The following is a 21,941-nucleotide window of genomic DNA, read 5'->3' on the forward strand; positions in this document are numbered from 1 at the left end:
CTAGAGATGACATAAAGTATTAGTCACCTTTGTCATTGAAAAAGTGGTAACTGTACCTAACAATATTGTTCGGGACCTAAGAATTCCAGGGGCCCTTTTCCAGAATTATTTTTTATTCTGGTCACCTTCTCTGGGTTTCTGTACTTGCCTTGAGTTCCTATAGCTCAAGGACAACTCAAGTGAACTCCCTGACACCCACAGCTAGTCCCTGCAGTTCTGAAAGGTGGCACTCTTTAATCAATTAACTACTTAATAGGTGGGTAAGAGTGTTTTGAATGGACATGAGAATTAGGTAGTAAAGTTGCATAGACTGGACAGAAAATGCTTGGGAAAGGAAAAAACTAGGGAGTGAGTCATGTGGCTCTCCAAAGTTTAAAGTCCATTCATTCACCAAAATGTTCCCATTAAATGTTATAGAAGTGAAGATACTGATGGATTCTGTAATCAATTATTTAAAGGTTGTGATTTATAATTACAAGTTTTAGGTGGTTTCTGAGAATTCTTTTTCTCTTCCAAGTATACAAAAAAAAATTTTTTTAAGTACTGGTCAACTATATTTTCTCTTCTTACCTGCCTCAATGGTGTTCAAATACTGTGATGCAATTAGTCATTTCACAGAGCAGCTAATGTCATTCTTTTTTATTTTTTTAATTCTCACCCGAGGACATTTTTTCCATTAATTTCTAGAGAGAGTGGAATGGAAGGAGGAATGGTAGAGATAGAGAGAAACATTGATATGAGAGAGACACATTGATTGGTTGCCTCCCACATGCCTTACTAGGGCTGGGGAACCTGCAACCGAGGTACCTGCCCTTGACCAGGAATCGAACCCTCATCCCCGTGGTCCCTGGGCCGATGCTGTAACCACTGAGTCAAACTGACCAGAGCTTGTGTGTGTGTGTGTGTGTGTGTGTGTGTGTGATTCTTTAATTAGCCTTCAAAACATCCCTTCTTCTTGAGCATTCTTTTCTAATCTTTCATTAATGCTAGAATGCTAAAAATGTCCCCTCATTGCTATTATTGTTTATTTATCTGATAAGTTTTTCACTGTATTCCTCTCCTTTCCTATGTCATGCAAATTGATGGGGTTTTTTTGTGTGTGTGTGATAGCATTTGATCTTTCTAGGTGGCCTGATATACTTGATAAAGTTTCAACTGGTTAGTCAAGTTGAAGTTTCAGTTATAATTGGAAACAGCTGTGAAATGGGATTTTTCTCTCTTGTAACTTACCTGAAAATGTTCCTCTTCAGAAAGCCAAGTCAAGAAGAAAGTTTTATTAACTAAAGAGAGAAGTAAAGGCACCAAATAGCACAGCTGGAAAGATTTTGTTTTCTTTCTCTTTTTTTTTTAAGTTCTCCTTTTCTTTGTATGGACGCTGCATGTAAAAACCTCAGAAGGCAGATCAGAATAACCAGCCTAAGTAATCCAGTCCTGTTGGCCTACCATTTCACTAAATAAATGAGAATTCAAGTTAATTCTTTCCTCAGAAGCTGGCTGCCAATTTGCCAAGTGATTGATTTGATGCTAATTTTCTTCCTGGACCTCTCATTTCCTTTAAGGCCTGTCCTATGAAAGGAAAATAAATTCAGCAAAGCTCACTGAATCAGGTCTTATTTTGAATTCAGAAGGTTTGGAAAATTCCTTCTCCCAACAGGACTATATCTTTAAGGAATCCTCATTTAGGATGTTCCAAAGAATGCAACTTGCTCTGAAAAGAATATAGAACAGTGGTTCTCAACCTTGGCTGCACATTAGAATCACCTGGGAATCTTTTTAAAATCCTGATTTCTGGGCCTCATCCTCCAGAGGTTGAGAACCACTGCTATAGAGTTTCCTACGTCCAAATGCCAGTGCACTCTGTTTCTGTGAGTTAGGCTTTTTAAGCATCCACATATAAGCGCTATCATATAGCATCTGTTTCCCATTTAGCATAATGCACTAAGGGCAATAGGCCTTGGGCCAGAAATTCTTTCTCCACAACCTTTGGACATGTTAGTTCACTTCTCTGGGCTCTACTGGGAGTGGAGGGACTTCTACTCATGCCATTTTTGTAATAAGAACAAAAGTCAACTTTGCTTTGAAGGCATTCTAGCTCAAATTTTTTGGAAACTATGCTACCATGTTGGAACCTCCAGTTATAAACTAACTTTTTTCAACATTTATTATCCAGGACCCCAAATTACGGGAACTTTTGGATGTGGGGAACATCGGCCGTCTGGAACATCGCATGATAACAGTGGTGTATGGGCCTGACTTAGTGAACATCTCCTATTTGAACCTCGTGGCTTTCCAAGAAGAAGTGGCCAAGGTATGATGCATAGAAACTTTGAAGCTGTCACCTTGATCCGAATTCTTATGATACTGTACCGGTGCCTATGAAAGACTTTGAGTTTCTGTCATATTTAAGGTGTTAAAATTCCATCTAAAAATAATTCAGCTGCCCAGTAGAAGTATAATCAAACACTTTAAAGTAGTGGCATCTACTTAGGGTTATGGATATTTTTCATAAGGCATTTGATACAATACATTTGCAAAAGAAAATATAGGTAAAACCACACTCCATTAATTAAGCTACAGAGTATGTTTTGCCTTCCCTGGCTGTGGTATTCTATAGGGTATTTTCCCCCACTAAAATTGCTCAGCCAGAAGGTTAAAATATTCAAACATCATTTTATTCTGAAAATGTATTCCCCATTCTTTTAATTCTCAGTATTGTCTCATAACATCACACCTTTAATCCCCAGGGCCAGTGTACATGATGCCTTGTGTAGTGTCAGCTACCAGTAAACAAGGAGACAGCTTCTCTCATTATGTAGAACTCCCAAGAGAAACCTGATCTTTTCTGAAAGTCAAATTTCTCCAGAAGAAGTTGTTTAGAAAGGGAGTCTGGCTCATTAATTCATTCAACACACATTTATTATATGCCTTCCCTGTGCCAGCCATAATTCCCGAGTTAGGGATACACCATTCTAAAATACCGAATGCCAGAATTCTGGAGGAAATACACAGATAAGCACATAGAAGTAAATGTAACATGGGTCAGATGGAAATCTCTGTGAGAGAATAATGCAGGAATGGAAGGAGAGAAAAGGGGGGAGAAGGAAATTACTTCATGGGATGCTCTGAGAAGGTAAAAAGCTGAAAGAAATTGCTCAATTACAACAATTTCATAGATTTATGAGAAATCTTGGGTCAATCAAATTTTTTTAATCAGAACCAGGACTTAAAAAATATTATTCCTAAATATTATTTCAGGTTTGAATGCTTTCTTTCTTATGTAAATCACTTGAAATTGAAGTTTTATTTATTCTTTAAGGCGACTCCTTTAAAATACGGACTTGGGGAGAAAAAACGGTGTCTTTTAATTTTTCTCTTTGTAGCAGAACTAAAAACATGTTATATCTTGCAATTAAACAACAGTCCTACCTCTGGTTACACAGCATGATTTGCCAGCCCCCCTGAACCCTAAGGATCAGCTTCCCCTGCTCCCTTGGCGCACCTCTTTAATAGACCTGGGAAAAGGTGGTTTTTCACATCTGCCCTCTGAGTCAGAGAGAAGAGAGTGATCAACTGGGTTAAATACTGCCATAGACTGTGTAAGATGAAGACCAGGAAGTAAGCACTGGATTTAATGCTATAGAGGTCACTGGTGACTTTGATTAGAGAAACTTCACTGGAGTGCTGGGGTCAAAAGCCTATTGGAGTAGTCTCTGGAGAATGTTGGCAGAAACAAAATAAGAAGCCAAAGGTGATTGCTCTTTTGAGATTTTTTTATGAAAGGGAAATAGAGCAATGAAAAGACTGCTGGAAGGGGGAAGTGTGTGAGGTTAAGAAAGAAGCAACAATGATAGACATGTATGCTGGTTGGAATGATCTTATAGAAGGAAAACTGTGCTGATGTAAGAGAGCATGAGAATTGCTGGAACATGCCCTTGAATAGGTGAGGGCAGTAAAATCCGGTTCAGGGCTCAGTAAACTACATCCCAGGAGCCAGGTCTGGCCCTCCACTTCTTTTTATATATAAAGTTTTATTGGAACACCACACTCATTTATTTACATATTGTCCATGGCTACTTTCACTAGACATAGTTGAGAAGTTATTACATAGACCATATGACACACAAAGCCTACAATGTTAACTATATTGTCCTTAATGAAACTATGATTCTGTCATAATTCACAAACAGATGGTCTGAGCTCAGACAGGAGCAAGGGCATTTCATCTAGAAGAGGAGAAAGAGTAGAGTACATCAGTAGAGATGCCCATGAGTGGTATATGCGGTGGAGGGAATTGTACAAGTTTTCTGGTTGCCTCTATTTTCTCAGTGACAAAGGAGAGACAGAGTCAGTAAGTAGCTGAGAGTAAGGACTGAATTCTCAAGCTTTTTTCAGCACCAGTTGCTGAATTTCTTTAAAGATCTATCTTGCTGGTAAGATTAACATGGACTACAAAAGACAGAGCCTTTACATCAACCAAAAAAAAAAAATGCCATTTTGAGCAAGTTAACAGATTTAACAGATCAATTCAAATGTATCCATTTGTCAAGGAGTCTGAAGATAAATTATTTTCTTCCTGCCAATTTTAACCTCTGTTTCCAGTTGTTCCGTTTTTCTTTGAGGTTGGGGACTACATAGAAAGAGACTCCTACTTGTGTACATTGCTCCCTGAAGTCATGCAGCCTAAACAGCATGGTGTGGGTTGGAAAACAGATTGCTCTGAGCCAGGGCAGGGCTTCACAGGATTGTCATATGCCAGAGTTTACCTTCAGGTCTGAGGGAGCCTGAGTAACGGATGGGAAACTTCTTCATCTGGAGTATCTCAGAAAGGAATGAACTTTGTCTCATAGTGAGCGAAACGGAATACCAGTCTCAAAGGCAGCAGAAGTGAAGTCTTCCTTGTTTAGTTTTGGAAAACTAAAATGATTTTCAGCATGTCTTCCCCTGCATTGAGGTCCATGGCTGGGTCCCTGGAAGCTCATCCCCTCAACCAGCCCCTCAGGCCCTGTCCTCGATCCTTGTTCAATGCATTATATTACTGAGCTGGCCTATCACTTTTAGAGACAGGACTTGCCATTCCGGCTCTGCTATTCAGTCCTAAATACTTCAATACTCTAACAAGCTCCCTGGGTGGAAACATCGTGGAAACACTTGCCCAGTTTGGCAAATTTCAACCCAGATGCTGCTCAGGTGTGTTAAAATGCAGCAGATTGAAACAGCGAGGATCCAGTAGGCTGAGATTGAGATGCCTAATGGCAGAGGCCTGCAGGGGAAATTTTGTGTTCACTTCTCTGCCAAAGGATTGACAGATGCCATTGCTTCCAATCCTTAATTCTACACACACTAAATTCTCTTAAGCATTTATACATTGGAAAAGAAAAATAAACAACTTCATTTGTCTAGGTTCGCCATGCTACTAGCAGGAACTCAGCTGGATGTTTTAACACTTTTGATTGAAATATAATATACACAGAAAAGTGCACAGATCCATCAAGTTGATTTGGGCTTACACAGCACCCATGTCAAAAACAGAGCATCACCAACACACCAGGAGTCTATCCTACTATCACATGCCTATCTTGGCCTCCACAATTATCGGTTAGTTTTACCTGTTTGTAAGTTTTCTGTAAATGGGAATCCTACAATATGTTTTCTTTTTGGTCTGACATCTATTACTCAACTATATATATATATATGACATTCTTCTGTATTTTGCATTTTGGTGTAGTTTGTTTATTCTCTTTGCTAAATAGTATACAGTAGTCCCCCCTTGTCCACGGTTTTGTTTTCCATAGTTTCAGTTACCTGAAGTCAACCACATTTCAAAGTACCAAATGGAAAATTACATAAATAAACACTGATAAATTGTAAGTTACACATCATTTTGAGCAGCATTATGAAATCCCAGGCCGTCCAGCTCATGTCCAGTGTGGCTGGAAGGGAGCCATGAGTCAGAGAGGTTGGAGGAGGAGTGATGAGTCACCCACATAGTGATAGATGACCACTATAAAAATTTGGCTTTACTCCCACTGACATGCGTAACTATTGCATCATTTTGAGCAAGGGATTGATTTGGTGTGATATTGTAGTAGGATTACCCTGGCTGCAACTTTAAAAGCCATAAAAGGAGGTGCAGAAACAGAAATACACAGATAAAAATGCTTGGGGTAGAGGTAGTGAGAAATGGTTGATTCTGGAGATATTTTGAATTTAAGCCAAAAAAATTGCTATAGGTGAGATATATGCCATGATAGAAAGAGGCTGCTAAGGATGATCTCAGGGCTTTTTGGAATTGCACTTTTTTTTAGATGGAGAGCTAGTTAGGGAGGGGAAATCAGAAATTTGGTTTGGATATAAAGTTAAAAATAGTATTTGACCAACATAGCAGAATGCACACAGGTGTGACTTCTTATCTCTCTTGAGACGCTATGAAAAAGATGGTAAAGAAACGTAAATACCCAAAGATGAAGACAATGAGACGGGTCACTAGGAGATGACATATTTCAATAAGTTTTCAGAAGAAGAAATGAAGCAAGGGGAATGCCTGATGAAGTGAAGAAAACCACAGTCCAACCCACGTATAGGGCTACAGGCAAGGAAATCACTGGCTTGCTCAGAAGCAACTGACAAGGCTCCAGCAGATTGTGGAGTAAGGACTAAAGGTTAAGTCTATGTCAGTTAAAGGGATAAGCACAAAACTGTCAGAAACTCTACTCCCTCCTCCTGCTCTGCATGTAGAACAATTGATAACCAAACTTCTCAGGTCAAAAGGGTGAGGGTTTGCCATTTGCGGAACTGAACAAATTATTTGAAAAGAATTATGGTAGCAAGCATTGGAGTTAAGGACCCAGAGTAAAGCTCTTCTCATTCTAGCAAAATACCACACCATAGCAGCTGGCACCCACATGCTTACCCTAAACAGAAGTCTGCAAGCCAGTAAATTCCACTTATAGACTCAGAGCTCCCTGTCAGCCCTTCACCATCCCAGTCTAAAATGTCAACTAAAAACACAATATCCACAGGCTATTGAGAAAGACTACAGCATTGAATGATAAGGAGGCCAAGATAAGCAAACAGTGAAATGGTAATAGAAGATAAAGAGATAATTCAAGGAGCAAATCATTTTTTTTTTAAAGAAGTATCTTCAGAGAGATTTTCGAATATATTATATCTAGGAGATAAGGACAGGATGCTATGAAAAAAAAGTAACAACAATAATTAAGTTTTCTCAGAAATAAAAAATAAGATAATAAAATGAAAATACAAATTCTTCAGAACTGTTGTAAGAGAGTATGAAGTGACTCCCAGAATGTGGAACCATACAACAACAATGAAGGCAGCAAACAACCAAAAAGTAATGGGCAAACAGTGGCAATAAGAGAGAAAAGATAAGAGATACATGCATAGTCACTCTATAGAGCACAGTAGCCAATGAAAAGGATAAAACATGAGAGGAAAATATGAAGGACATAATAGAAGAAAATATGTGAAAGCTAAAGTGAGGTCTTAAAGTTGAAATAGCAAGTACAGTGGGGCCTTGACTTACGAGTGTTCCAACTAACGAGTTTTTCGAGAAAAGAGCCGTCTCTCGGCCGATTTTTTGCTTTGAGTTGCGAGCTAAAATTCGGGTTACAAGCCAGCTTCAGATACCCCACCGCTAGTTGGCGCAGCGAACGTCACAGTGAACGCCACAACATCAGCCCAGCATCATGTGTCTCACTCGTTCACTTTATGATTTGACATACGAGTAATTTGAGTTACGAGCTCCGTCACGGAATGAATTAAACTCGTAAGTCAAGGCTCCACTGTATAGAAGTACAATTGGTTCAGGCATTGTGAATAGGAAGATAGAAGAAATTAGATAAATGAAAAAAAAAGTCTTGTTCCCTCCCCCCCCCCAAAAAAAAAGAAAACCAAAGTAGAAGGAGGGATAAATATATAGGAAATGCATTATCTAAATATAAGCCATACTAGAGCATGCAGGATTTTCAACAACTAGGGGAGCAGCCAAAAAAGATTGATATTATTTGGTATTAGGATAGTTCCCTTTTGAAAGCCATGTGGTTTATGGTGTTGAAACTGTAGCAAGTACGATCATCATAGCCCTGCAGGAAATTGTATTTGCACTTTTGTAATCAAGTGCATTTTTATTGTCTCGGTTTTAAAATTATAAAGTCAATTCCATGCAAATATTTGAAGTCAACTGTGGATACTGGACAAGATAAAAACATTTCAACTTTGAAAGTTTAAGAAGTAAATTTAAGGTAACAAGAGTTGGAGGTAAAAGGATCGGTGGGTAAATGTCCTCTCACAAACAGAGAAGCCAAGGGAGACTATCTTTTATTGGTGGATGAAGAAATGGTCTAAGTGTGTTGCCTGAGGTTGTAGAAGTGACCAGGAAAGGAATGAGAGGGATACAATTCCATCAGGGGGAAGGACGGAGGGCGATAGGAGATGGGATAAAAGTTTTAAAGCCTCATCAGTCAGAGCTGGGTAGCAATAGTCAAATGAAGAAAACAGTACAAATATGTTCTTGAGAAATATAGAAGTACTCCCAGAAATGTAAGAATAGAAATGCTGAACATAGTTGTCAAGAAGCAAACTAGCCCCACCAATGAGGTTCAGTGGTTGAGCACTGACCTATGAACCAGGAGGTCATGGTTCAATTCCAGGTCAGGGCACATGCCTGGATTGCAGGCTCCATCCCTAGTAGGGAGTGTGCGGGAGGCAGCCGATCAAGTGATTCTCTCTCATCATTGATATTTTTATGTCTCTCTCCCTCTCCCTTCCTCTCAGAAATCAATAAAAATATATTTTTAAAAAATGTTTTAAGAAGCAGAACTAGGGTAAGCTGCCATAAGCAATCATGGACTCTTGCTACAACTCCTTGGGACAATGTTTTAAAAACTATGTATGTACTTCTTTGATAAATAATATATTTTTAGATGGCTACCATTTACCAAGAATTTATTGTGGCTGCCACTGGTCAAAGTATTTAACATGAATTACCTCCCTTAATTCTCACAACAGCTCTACGAAGTAAATACTGTTATTAGCTTTAATTTATAAAACAAATGAATTTTGGACAGGTTATTAAAAAAAAGGAAAAGCTTGACCAAGATGATTCTACCAGGCAGGGGTTACATTTGGCCTTCCATAAGAGAAAGTTAAACCAAATAGTGGTTTAGACTAATCAAGAAATGGAGGATTTTCTATTTGTTTGCATTTATTTCTTCATGCAGCAGGAAGCCTGAAGGTGGGTGCGTGGCATTGAGTCAGTGGCTCAAGGACAACAGGTTCAGACCCTGTGATTGGCATGGCCTTTTGCTCTCAGATCAGGATGCCTCTGCAGCTCCCCTCATTCCATCTGTGTTCCCAACAACAACAAGAAATGAGCACCCGCATCAGGAAACCACATTTTCCTTGCAGCAGACTCCTGCTAACATATAATTTACCAGGTGTCATGTTGCCACCCCAGCTACTTGGGAAGTTGAAAATGTATTTTTCACTTAGATATATCACTAGACTAAATAATGTCAGGTTTCTGTTAGGAGAGGAGAAATGGATATTAGCTAGTACTTAGCAGTGAGTCCCACATCTAGGGAGTGGCAGAGTGGGATTCTGACATCCAATAAAGTATATTTTTAAACAAACTAGCAAAAGTATCAAGAATAGAAGGGTCAGTCAGAAGCATTAAATTAACTGATGCCAGTATTTTAATTTTAAAGTAGAAGACAAGCATGAATTGTGGCTTTTTTAAAAATATTTTTTTATTGATTTCAAAGAGGAAATGAGAGGGAGAGAGATAGAAGCATCAATGATGAGAGATTGATAGGCTGCCTCCTACAAGCCCCACACTGAGGATTGAGCCCACAACCCTAGCATGTGAAACCATGACCTCTGGTTCATAGGTCGATGCTCAACCACTGAGCCATGCTGCCCTGGCACAAATTGTTTTTAAAAGTCCCTCTTCTGTAGCCTCCATAGGCAGCAAGCATTGCCAAATTGAGGTAATCAGAGCCAAAGCAAGGAATAGTTGTCATAGTAGAGGAAGGACTAAGAGTATCGATATTCACTTACCAAGAGCCAAAGGGCCCCTTCACTTGAATGGGAAGAATCTAGATTGCAAAAAGGTCTAAAGTTATCATAGGAGGCATTATTAAACGTATTTTAAAACAAAAGGATTTCCAAATGAGAAAAAAATATATTTTAGCAAAATTCCATATGTTAAGTTATAAGTTAGTGAAGAAGTACCTATATGTAGTTTACTAATTAATTTTCAAGGAATACAGTTTTAATTTTTCAGGCACATTTTATTTAATGAATAAGCAGCACCATTTAACTCCCAAGAAATTGTGATTGCTCCTTTTTTGCCACTTGAGATATATCTTACTAAAGAAATTAACTGGGTTTTTTTTTCTTTTAAAATCTTTTTTTCATCTGATCTCTTCGAATAGAATTCATTAAAAACAAACAAACAATGGTAATAATGATAATTGCAGAGCCTGCGCACATACACTTATTTTCTATAGTACACAGCACTGTGGCAGATTCCGCCAAAGTAATAATTAGCATTGACACTGCTAGTCTCAGAAGACATCATAGCAAGTGTTTTCACAAAAGAGACACGAGGCTTTTGGAAAGAACCATTTCAAGAATATAGCAGATTGACATGAAAGCCACAGAAATGAACCTTTGGGGTTTCATATGTGGGCACTGAATTTGCAGTTTCTCAGAAGTACAAATGAGCAGCTACTCAGCAAACTAGCTGGAGGGAGAGAAGGGTGTCTCCTCAGCTGGTGCTCAAAATACACCTGAGACTCACAATGATGTAGCTGATAACCTCTCATCACGAAAACTTAGCCAAAGCAGAACATCTTTCTCTTTCACCATGAAAAAATGCTTTACTGTGCGATGAAGATGAATGCTGGGCAAGATGAATTCTGATGCTTGCCAGTAGGTGAGAGACATGTGCTCAGCCGGGCACTGCAACTCGGAATGAGCCGCAGTGTTCTTCCTCCTCCATTCCCAAATGGCTACCCACTTGTGAGTAGACGTCATGGAAGCAACACCATTACCAGAGACAGCGATAGAGGTTTACAGATAAATAAGAAATAAATTAGAAAATGATTCATTGCTAGGAGCAACATATGTCTCAGATATTAAAATAACATGTTTTAAATTCTGATTTATTCCAGGAATCTGTTAAAAATTAATTAAGTACAATAAATTGAGGCTTCCTAATAAGGCACTTTGGAAATACCCTGCTTTTAGATGATCACTTGCCACTCTTTTTACTTCATTTGGGTAACAATTGACTCATCATTATTTATATAATTACTAGAGGCCCAATGCATGAAATTCGTGCATGGGGGGGGGGGGGGTGTCCCTCAGCCCAGCCTGCACCCTCTCCAATCTGGGATCCCTCTCACAATCCAGGACTGCTGGCTCCCAACCACTCACCTGCCTGCCTGCCTGATTGCCCCTAACACCTTCTGCCTGCCAGCCTGATCACCCCCTAACCATGCCCCTGCCAGCCTGATTGACTCCTAACTGCTCCCCTGCTGGCCTGATTGGCCCTAACTGCACTCCCCTGCTGGCCCGGTCACCCCTAACTGCCATCCCCTGCCAGCCTGGTCACCCCCAACTGCCCTCCTCTACTGGCCTGGTCACCCCTAATGGCTCTCCCCTGCAGGCCTCGTTGCCAGCTGCCCTCCCCTGCAGGCCTGGTGCCCCCCAACTGCCCTCCCCTGCAGGCCTAGTTGCCCCCAACTGCTCTCCCCCTGCAGACCTATTTGCCCCTAACTGCCCTCCCCTGCCAGCCTGGTCACCCCCAACTGCCCTCCCCTGCAGGTCTGGTTCCCCCACCAACTGCCCTCCCCTGAAGGCCTGGTTGTCCCCAACTGCCCTCCCCTGCAGGTCTGGTCACCACTAACTGCCCTCCCCTGCCCCCCAGATTGCCCCTAACTTCCCTCCCCAGCCAGCCTGGTCGCCCCCAACTACCCTCCCCTGCCAGCCTGGTCGCTCCTAACTGCTCTCCCCTTCAGGCCTGATTGCCCACAACTGCCCTCCCCTGCAGGCCATCTTGTGTTCACATGGGGGTGGCCATCTTTGATCACATGGGGGCAGCCATCTTGTGTGTTGGAGTGATGGTCAATTTGCATATTACTCTTTTATTAGATAGGATATGGTATAATTATTACTATTTACACATGTAGAGGGATGGGGGGGGAGACAGAGAGAGATTCAGTATTCCTTTTAGAACGTTTTGTTTCCTCAAAAACTCCTCTGAATGAACGCATGTTTTTGAGAGCAGAGGTCACACTCTGTCTTTTCTCTGTAACTCCACATGCTTGCTGTCAGTCATGCCATGGCCCAGGCTCCTTGACGCCACGATGCCATGGGTGCCTTAACAACACATAGCCTTGGTGTGACACTTTTCTATCACGTTGCTACTCAACTATGCCATTGTAAAATGAAAGCAGCCATAGACAGCACATACATGAACGAGCATGTTGGTGTCCCAATAAAACTTTATTCATGAAAACAGGCAGCAGACTGGATTTAGCCCTTAGGCCTTAGTTTGCTGAACCCTGATCTATATACCCTTCTCATAATTCTATATGAAAATAGATGGTATTGATATCTACCTTTCAAAAAAGAGCTTGCTTCTGGGGAGAGGGAGAAGAATGGAGTCAGAGAGAACCACAGCATAGAATTAATCTGCACCACAATATCTCTTGTACATATATTTTTTAAAAAGATGAAAACAAATATGGCAAAACGTTGACATTTGTTAAACTTAGGACTGTTTGTTACACTACTCTCTGTATTTTTATGCATACCAGATGCATGTAACACTGAAAAAAGGGAAAGATAAAGTCAACATATTAAAATATTAAAGATAACGTGAACCAGCACAATGGGAAACGGAAAAGGTCTGCAAGAATGGTATTTCTTCCAGAAGACCCTGTCTTCGTTTGTGTACCATTTACAGTCATAAGTTAGGACAAAGTTAAGAGGTGTGAATTGCCAATGGAGAAAGGTCTGTTCTCAGAACTAGGAATAGTGTTGAACTGCTGCATGATGAGTATTTGGATCTGGGGGAAATGTGAAATGTGTTATAATTGAATCTGTCTTTACAAAACCTGCATTTAAATCTCTCTTTACAAGACCCCCTCTGTCCATCTTATCATCTCCCCTGACATTTCTCCTCTACCATTTGTAAAACGGGGTGGTAATAATAGACTATATGTCAGAGGGTGGTTGTGAGGATTAAATGAGTTCATTATTTTAAAAATGCTTAGAGCAGTGGCCCATAGTAAATGCTAAATCAGTGTTTTAGCATTTAGAAAACAATTAAGTGGATTTACTTATCTTTTTATCTTATTGAATTATATGTATCAGCAACCCTAAAATTCTCCAGGACAAAATGACTGAGAGCACAGTATCTAAGAGCATAAATTTTGGAGCCCATGAAACAAGTGATTTAATCCCAAACCATGACTTTTATTACCTCTGAGGACATACGTTTTAGAAGTGCTATGAAACTGAATCCTCATCGGTAAAATGAGGCTAAGAACAGTACCTACCTCCTAGAGAATTGTTGTAAGAATTAATTACGATCTTGGATGCAAAGAACTTAGCTCAGTGCAGAGCAAATTCTCCAACAATACCTAGGAGGGTAATAGAGAATTGTGAAATAATTGTTAGTAGTATTAAGCAAACACATATTTCCCGTGCCAAGTATGACGGAATTTAAATAGCTTTCGAAATAAATGTACATTAACTTTGTGACAAAGTAGGAAAACCTGATCTCTCTTAAGGTGAAGAGACTGACAGCTCATTGATGGCACCAGCACTGGGCGGGTGGGAGGCAGGGGGCGGGCGCAGGAATTGCAGAAATAATCTCACATGTAATATACAAACATGCCCATTTCAACTCCAGGTGAAACTCCATGCAAGTTCATTTTTAGTTTTCTCTAGTTTGGGTCTCTTATCCGTTTTATGAGAAGAAATGGACCATAAGGCAGGAAATGTCACTTAAGGCGCTTCAAGGGTTCTAAATCGCAGGGGCTGAACCAAGTTTGGTGTCAAATCATCAAAACTAAGTCTCTGCAGGTAAAAACAAGTCCTCCCAATTAAATAAGAAGCTGCCAAACTAACCAGGGCCCAGCACTGGACTGAGGGGGCCCTGCCAGGGTCAGATCTGTCTACACTGCAGGAAAGCACGTCATCATTTCAAGATGAACAGAGACTCCTTTAAGCTGCTCTGGCTGCATCGCCTTAGCCACGTCGTGCTTAATGCAGCCCTGAGGGCTTTGGGTTATTCTAAAACTAATAACCTAAGTAATTTCTTTATTTGCCTGCAAAATGAGCAGACAAAGCTTAGAGCAATGCTTCCTAGACCAGGTCCTGGGACACATTGTTATTCAAAATGTTGTCCCTGGCCCAGCAGTATGCTCAAACTTTAATACGCATAAAAATATAAGGATTTTATGAAAAAGAAAAAAAAACGCAAATCTGAGTCAGAAGGTCTGGTGTGGAGCCTAAAGTCCTACATTTCTAACAGTCAGTCAGTCAGTGCTGCAAGTCGACTCTAGAATTTTGCTTCTCCGTGATATGCTACAGCATAGACCTCACTTGGAAGCTTGTAGGAAATACAGATCCTCTGTACCAGTGGTCGACAAACTCATTAGCCAACAGAGCCAAATATCAACAGTACAACGATTGAAATTTCTTTTGCGAGCCAAATTTTTTAAACTTAAACTGTATAGGTAGGTACATTGTTATTAACTTAATTAGGGCACTCCTAAGGCTTCGGAAGAGCCACACTCAAGGGGCCAAAGAGCCGCATGTGACTCTCGAGCCACAGTTTGCAGACCATGGCTCTATACCCTCCCCAGATGTCCTGAATCAGCATTTATATTTCAACAAGACCCCAGTGATTTGTTTGCACATGAAAGTTTGGAAAGCGCTGCCCTGGAACGTATGCATGTAAACCAATTTTCCCAAGGTTTTGGCTACTGCTGGCACTCAAAAGTCTAGAAATAAGCAGTGCTCTGCCCATATCCCCTCTGATTCCTTTGCCATTCTCACACACAACACCTCGGTGGACTTTCACTCCCAACAACTAGCACCCGTGTCTCTGTTGGCAGTTCCCTCTGGATGCTGGAACCCCGTTTTTGCCTGCTCTCAAGGAAATCAGGAAGTACCTGGGGATTTCCATCCCCTCCAGCAGCCTGAACCAAGAATAACAGGCACAGGTTTCACCATACTCCAGGTCCCTAGCCCCTGATCAGAAAACTCACCTTTGAGGTGAGGTCTACACAGGAAAGAATTAGGCCAAACTTACCATCTGCCTGAATTTGCTTGGTATCTCACCATTCTGCTTTCTTCCCATCCCAGGCCTGCTCATGTTCCCATAATGTTGCAGGGAACACTTTGTAATAAACCATTCCTCATAAATCCTTGTCTCAGGGTCTGCTACTCGGGAATCCAAAGTAGGACACATACCGTTTAGTCCAGTGACCATCACCAAGCCAAGAGTTGGATTATTTCTAAATTCTCTTGGTCATTGCTTCCCCACCCCCACCCCCAATCTTTGACTCAGCCTAGATGAGATCTCTTATGTATCTCAAAAGATTGCAGGAGGCCAATGGATTGTAAGGATTCCACACTTGGAAATTTAGATGGTCACCTTCTGAGAATGCGATGAAATAAATTATGCTTTACTGTCGTAATGAGCTAACTGTGGCTGTGCAGTGAAGGTGGTGATGAAGCTCTCCTACAGCTGGCTTCATAAAGGATCCATAAAAAGAGCAAAGGATCCAAGAGACCTGCACTGGCCCATGTGGCAGCCACAACCACCAGCCACCTGTGTGGCTATTGAGCACTTGAAAGATTGCCAATGCAATTGAGGTGAGCAATAAGTGCAAAATGCACACCTCATTTCAAAGACTGAGCACATTAAAAAATGTAAAGTATATCAGTAATTTTATGTTGATCACATGATTAATAATATTTTAAAAAATATTGGGTTAAATAAAATGTATTATTAAAATTAGTCTCCCTGGTTTTGTTGGGGTTTTTTGTTTTGCTTTTTTTTCTTTTTTAAATGTGGCTACTAGAAAGTTAAATGTTGTTCACATTATGGGGTGAAGCAAAAGTGGGTTTACAGGTATTCTGATGGAAAATACAATAATAAATAAATAATAATACAAGAATAAGCTCTGTGTTTAGTGTACTCACAAGTGTAAACCTTCTTTTGTCCCACCCTTAGTTTTCAACCAGAAGATCAGAAACAGTTAAATTTCCCCCACTCTTTATAATGCCTTCACTGTACGTATTTCTGGTGTGGGATTGGCCCCAGTAAGTATACAAAGTAGTCCATTGCCATAAATTATAAATATTTTCACTAATGTATAAAGTTGCCAGGGAGCTAGAAATACCTAAAATTTGATCCTTAGCCCAGAAAATATTAAACCAGAACCATATTTTAAAAATCAGTGCCAGTCGTTATAACTCTTAGTTTCAGATTTGCTTTGAAGAAGCTTTATTTTAAAGCTTTTAAAAAGTTATTTCTATTGTTTTCTGTGAATACATCAAGCTTGGTGGTCAGTTATTTGGCTTCACTCACAGTTGTTCTATTCTGTTTTTCCCAAGTCCTCCACCTACAATATGGAGTTCAAAGTGCCTGTGCTTCTCACCTGGACTATTAAACTTCCTAAATGAATTCCCCCTGTTTGGTTTCTCAGCCTCAAACCCATCTTTGACAAGGCTGCCAGATAATCTTCCCAACACACAGTCTAGGCCAGGGGTGGGCAAACTTTTTGACTTGAGGGCCACAATGGGTTCTTAAACTGGACCGGAGGGCCGGAACAAAAGCATGGATGGAGCGTTTGTGTGAACTAATATAAATTCAAAGTAAACATCATTACATAAAAGGGTACGGTCTTTTTTTTTTTTTTTTTAGTGTTATTCATTTCAAACAGGCCGGATCCGGCCCGTGGGCCATAGTTTGCCCACGGCTGGTCTAGGCCATAGTCCCCTCACTTCACACCCTAAAACACACACACACACACACACACACACACACACAAAAGCCTTTGGTGATATTACATTCTTTTGCTAAATTATCTTCAGATACCTGAGTAGACATTAAATGTTGTTTGTACTCTGGCCTCAATTTTACTTTTTTGTTGTTGCAACTCCCCCTTTCTTTTCAAATTTATATTAGACTATTCCCCATTCCCTCTAAATACTGCCCTGTTTGCTTGCCTCTGTTCTCCCCACCCCCCAATTGTCTCTGCTTACAATGCCCTGTTCCTATTCCATCACTCTCTGCCCCCATTCCTGAAGTCCCCCTCAAATGTTACTTTATTACATGACTAGAGACCCGGTGCATGACATTCGTGCAGTGGCGGGGGAGGGTCCCTCAGCCCAGCCTGCATCCTCTAACAGTCCAGGAGCCCTCAGGGGATGTCCAATTGCTAAGGAGGTGGGAAAGGCTCCGCCACTGCTGCTGTACTCACCAGCTGTGAGCCTGGCTTCTGGCTGAGCGGCATTCCTGCTGTGGGAGCACACTGACTACCAGCTCCTGTGTTGAATGTCTGCCCCCTGGTGGTCAGTGTGTGTCATAGCAACTAGTCATTCTTCTGTTCGGTTGATTTACATATTAGCCTTTTATTATATAGGATGGCATATTATTAGTGTCTTAAGTCAGGAGACAAAAAACAAAAGACCAAGAAAAAACAGTAGAAATAACAAACTTAGGTACAAAAACCATTGAACTAAAAAACATGATTTCATTCAAGAGAAAGCCACGCCAACAATAACATTGGGTAATTAGGCTACTTAGATCTTATGTCACCTCTTAGAGACATTTCTTTTTTGGACTAGAATGTTAATTGTGTATTCAAAATTATCATCCAGAATAGAACTTCAACTTTATTTGCAAGTTTGCTCTTTTTCATTTTCATGAAAACCAATGAATGATCACCAGTGAATGATGTGAGGTAGGGATTAAGATTAGGACGAAGTGAAGAACTGACAGAGTTGGGGGCAGAAGAATACTGGATACTGTATGACATTGCAACTGAAACTGGTTTAAAGAACTTCTAGAATCGTAATTAGCATTAAAATATTCCTGGGAAGCTGCTTTGGCTTGAATTGTAAAGTGGGAAGACTACATTTATAGGTGTGTTGAAAATATATTTGTCTATATTTTAAACTTTTCTATAACTCTTTATCTGTTGATAATGAAAGAAAACTAGGAAAAAGTATTATTATAAATGGCAACATACCAGATTCCTATCAGTAGAGTTTTTAAAAGCAGTAAAAATTTTGTTTACGTGTAAAGAACATTTCCTTAGGTTTTGAATTTTTAAAAAAAAAGAAAAAGAAAAAAGCCCCTTAGGCATACAAATTGAATGAATTTGTCTTCCTGGTAGCCTAGTTAAACATGTGTCTAATGACTGTACAGTATTTAAGCTAATGCAAGTGTGATTTACATTTTCCAGGAATGGACAAATGAGGTTTTCAATTTGGCAACAAACCTGCTGGCCCAAAACATGTCCAGGGACGCATTTCTGGAAAAAGCGTAAGTAACTCTAATTTTGTTGCCAAGGGTGTTGTTTCTTCTGAGTCAGTTTCCTTTCTCCTTTGCGAGTCTTTTGTTATGCTGCACTGGCTCCTCACATTGATAAACATAAATTTCCCTTTGGGATTTGTTAGAGAACTGATTCCTCCTCCGTTTGAAATTGGAAGACTTCCAAGAAAGATCGCCCTTTTCTTTGAACTGCACATCCCTGAGCGCCCCTGAATGTCAGTGCCTTTGACACACAATAAGGAGACACTTCCAAATCCTGGCATCTGTGCTCAGAACCAAATATTATTAATTTCAGATCGTCATCTGCTTCTGCATCTTCCTGTGTCATATCAATTATTAATCTGAGGAAGAGAATGAACAACATATGGTACTCATTTCTCCAGATTATTAGCTCTGATAGATGCTACAATAACTTCTCTCACAACTTAAATCAATAGGCTGATGCCCTGATCCCTGCCCTTGCAGACAATCACAGCAAGTGTTAGTAAGAAAAGAGAAAGAGAAGGGAAAGAGTAGAATTAAAAGGAGAAGGAAAGAAAAGCAAATCAGGATTATCCAGTCATTCTTGTATTACAGTATTATTTGACAGGGGAAAACAACGATTTCTGCCAGACAAGCAGCAATGAATTTGTGTGTTCACTTCATAAGCTGTGGATGTTCACTAGATTGGGAGCCTTGAACATCAAAACCACAAGTGGAAATATTTCCATGTGGCCCTCTATTTTATTTAACAACTTTCTCGCTTCCCTCTTCTTCTGTAAGACATACCCATCATTTCAGACCTAAGCTTCAGACCACATTTCTCTCTGACTTTTCTATGAATTTCTTTTAGTTTGAGTCAGTAGCCACAGGTCTTCACTTAAATCAGTGGTTCTCAACCTTCCTAATGCCATGACCCTTTAATACAGTTCCTCATGTTGTGGTGACCCCCAATTTCATTGTTACAAATTGAACATAATTAAAGCATAGTGATTAATCACAAAAACAATATGTAATTATATATGTGTTTTCCGATGGTCTTAGGCGACCCCTGTGAAAGGGTCATTCGACCCCCAAAGGGGTCGCGGCCCACAGGTTGAGAACCGCTGACTTAAATGCTTTCTCATCATCTCATCTCCTTAGTTGTCACCTTGAGTTTGACCCTTCATACACCTCCTCCTCTACCCCTTTCTTTTTACCTTTTCTTTTTACCATCTAATGGACATTTATCTAATAGACATTTTTTGAACATCTTTTGTGGCAGGCAATGTTAGTGGGCCATGACACAGAGATAAATGTTTTATCTGAAACACAGCATGTTATAGCTGGTAAAAACATCTATTTAGCTAATCATTTATTATCTATTGCAAATATCTGTTCCGTTTAGATGTCTCCCTATGAATAGCTGCTATGGACATTACAGACCATGTCTTTTGATGAACATGTTATGAGCATTTCTGTTGCATGTACTGTTCAATATGAGACTGCTGGATCATACCGTGTGCAGTTTCTTAAAGTAGTGGTCCCAAATTCTGTTGCTTCATCTCTGTAGCCACATGTCCAGAAGCAGGTGAAGAGATAAATACAGGTGCTATATTCACACAATGGAATACTATACAGCAATGAGAATGAATGCTTTCCAACTATAAGCAAAAGCATGGATGGATCTTAAAAACAGCATTGAGTGAAAGAAGCCAGACATAAAATAATGTGATTCCATTTACATACAGTACAAAAACAGGCAAAAATTGTCTATGTTGGTTAAAATCAGGATTACAGTTCCCTTTTGGGGAATAGATTCTGGAAGGGGGTGTGAGAAGGGCTGCTGGGATGCTACAGTGTGATAATATGCTATTTCTTGATCTGGGCACCAACTGCAGAGACGTGGACAGCTTGTGAAATTTCAGTGAACTGTGCATATGCATGAGCCCTTTTCCAATGTAAATGATTTGCTTTTTAAAAATTAAACACTTGTTTTTCTGCTTCCCCAACAGCTATACTAAACTTAAGCTGCAAGTCACTCCAGAAGGGCGCATTCCTCTCAAAAAGTAAGCTGTGTGAGCATTTCTCATTCTTCGTTTTGTTTTTCCCAAAGATTTGAGTCCATGCCATGACTCTGTTTTGTTTCTCCTCTGGCCCAAGTGGGAGCATGGGAATGCATGGTCACCCCATCCTCCCTCACATGCCTGTTCACATCAGTGCAGCTGTTTTCCTCAGAGGGTCCCAGGGCTTCTTCCCCTTTCTGTGGCCTCATTTTCAAGAAACACCAAAGCAAGAAAGGGTGGAGGGGGCGGGGGGAATCTTGCTGATATTCCAAAAGATTATCTGAGATTAAGAATTAAGAACTATTCTAGGATGGTAATTGGGTGACCATGGTGTCTTTTTATACCACAATGACACTAACCTGAAAGCAGGGGTTTCAAACTCAAATGTCAACAGAAGCCAGGTGGGAAAAGAAAAGATGAAGCAGTCCAGCATCAGGAAGAAAAACTGAAGAGTGAAATCCCCCATCTAAATGGGACAATGACAACTCAACCCCATCATATTCCTGTGGGACTAGTGGGCCCCAGGTACTAGATTTTCTAATGTTGCAATAGCATCGTTAAATCCAAGTTATCATCTATATATATAAAAGCCTAAGCGACCATTCAACTCTCCGACCAGTAGCTATGACTCACAATGACCATCAGGGGGCGGGCGCTCCTATCGGTAGCTATGACATGCACTGACCACCAGGGGGCAGACACTCAACACAGGAGCTGCCCAGCTGCGGTGATGCACCCGGAACCAGAGAGGAGGGAGCCCGATTCCAGGGTGCATCACCCAGAACTGCCCTCTCACAATCCAGGACCCCTCGAGGGATGTCAGAGAGCCAGTTTTGGCCCAATCCCTGCAGGCCAGGCCAAGGGACCCCCACCAGTATTAAATATAGTATTAAATATAGCAGTACTTAAGTTATATATTAAAAGCCAAATTACTGACAAAAAAAAAAGCACATCTTTAGACCATATTTAGCCAAACGTCTTTAACCATTGGCTTGCTAGGTACTAGTGGGCTTCTGTTAATGTAAAAGTTAAATCATTAATTATTTTTAATAACTAGAGGCCCGGTGCATGGATTCGTGCACTGGTGGGGTCCCTCAGCCTGCCCTGCGGGGATCCGGCAGAAACCGGCTCTCCGACATCCCCTGAGATGTCCCGGATTGTGACAGGGTGGTTCTTGGGTGACGCACCCTGGAATCTGGCTCCCTCCTCTCTGGTTCCGGGTATGTCACCCAAGAACCACAGCTGCCAAATCATCGCAGCTCGGCAGCTCCTGCGTTGAGCCCCTGCCCCCTGGTGGTCAGTGTGCATCA

The 21,941-nt window shown here is 40.7% G+C and overlaps 1 protein-coding gene across 1 annotated transcript in view; it reads left to right on the top strand.

Moving 5' to 3' along the window:
• Positions 1–2,170: 2,170 nt before the first annotated feature.
• The window catches only part of LOC102432706 (1-phosphatidylinositol 4,5-bisphosphate phosphodiesterase beta-1), a gene marked incomplete at both ends in the record, with an annotated part of 116,878 nt that continues 97,107 nt past the window's right edge, over positions 2,171–21,941 (top strand). The window contains 3 exons of the mRNA XM_006106791.1: positions 2,171–2,308; positions 18,519–18,598; positions 20,581–20,634. Of these exons, the coding sequence (XP_006106853.2) occupies positions 2,171–2,308; positions 18,519–18,598; positions 20,581–20,634 (272 nt within the window). The remainder of the gene's footprint in view (positions 2,309–18,518; positions 18,599–20,580; positions 20,635–21,941) is intronic.

Source organism: Myotis lucifugus, unplaced genomic scaffold, assembly GCF_000147115.1.
Source record: "Myotis lucifugus unplaced genomic scaffold, Myoluc2.0 scaffold_912, whole genome shotgun sequence".
NCBI classification, from domain to species: domain Eukaryota; kingdom Metazoa; phylum Chordata; class Mammalia; order Chiroptera; family Vespertilionidae; genus Myotis; species Myotis lucifugus.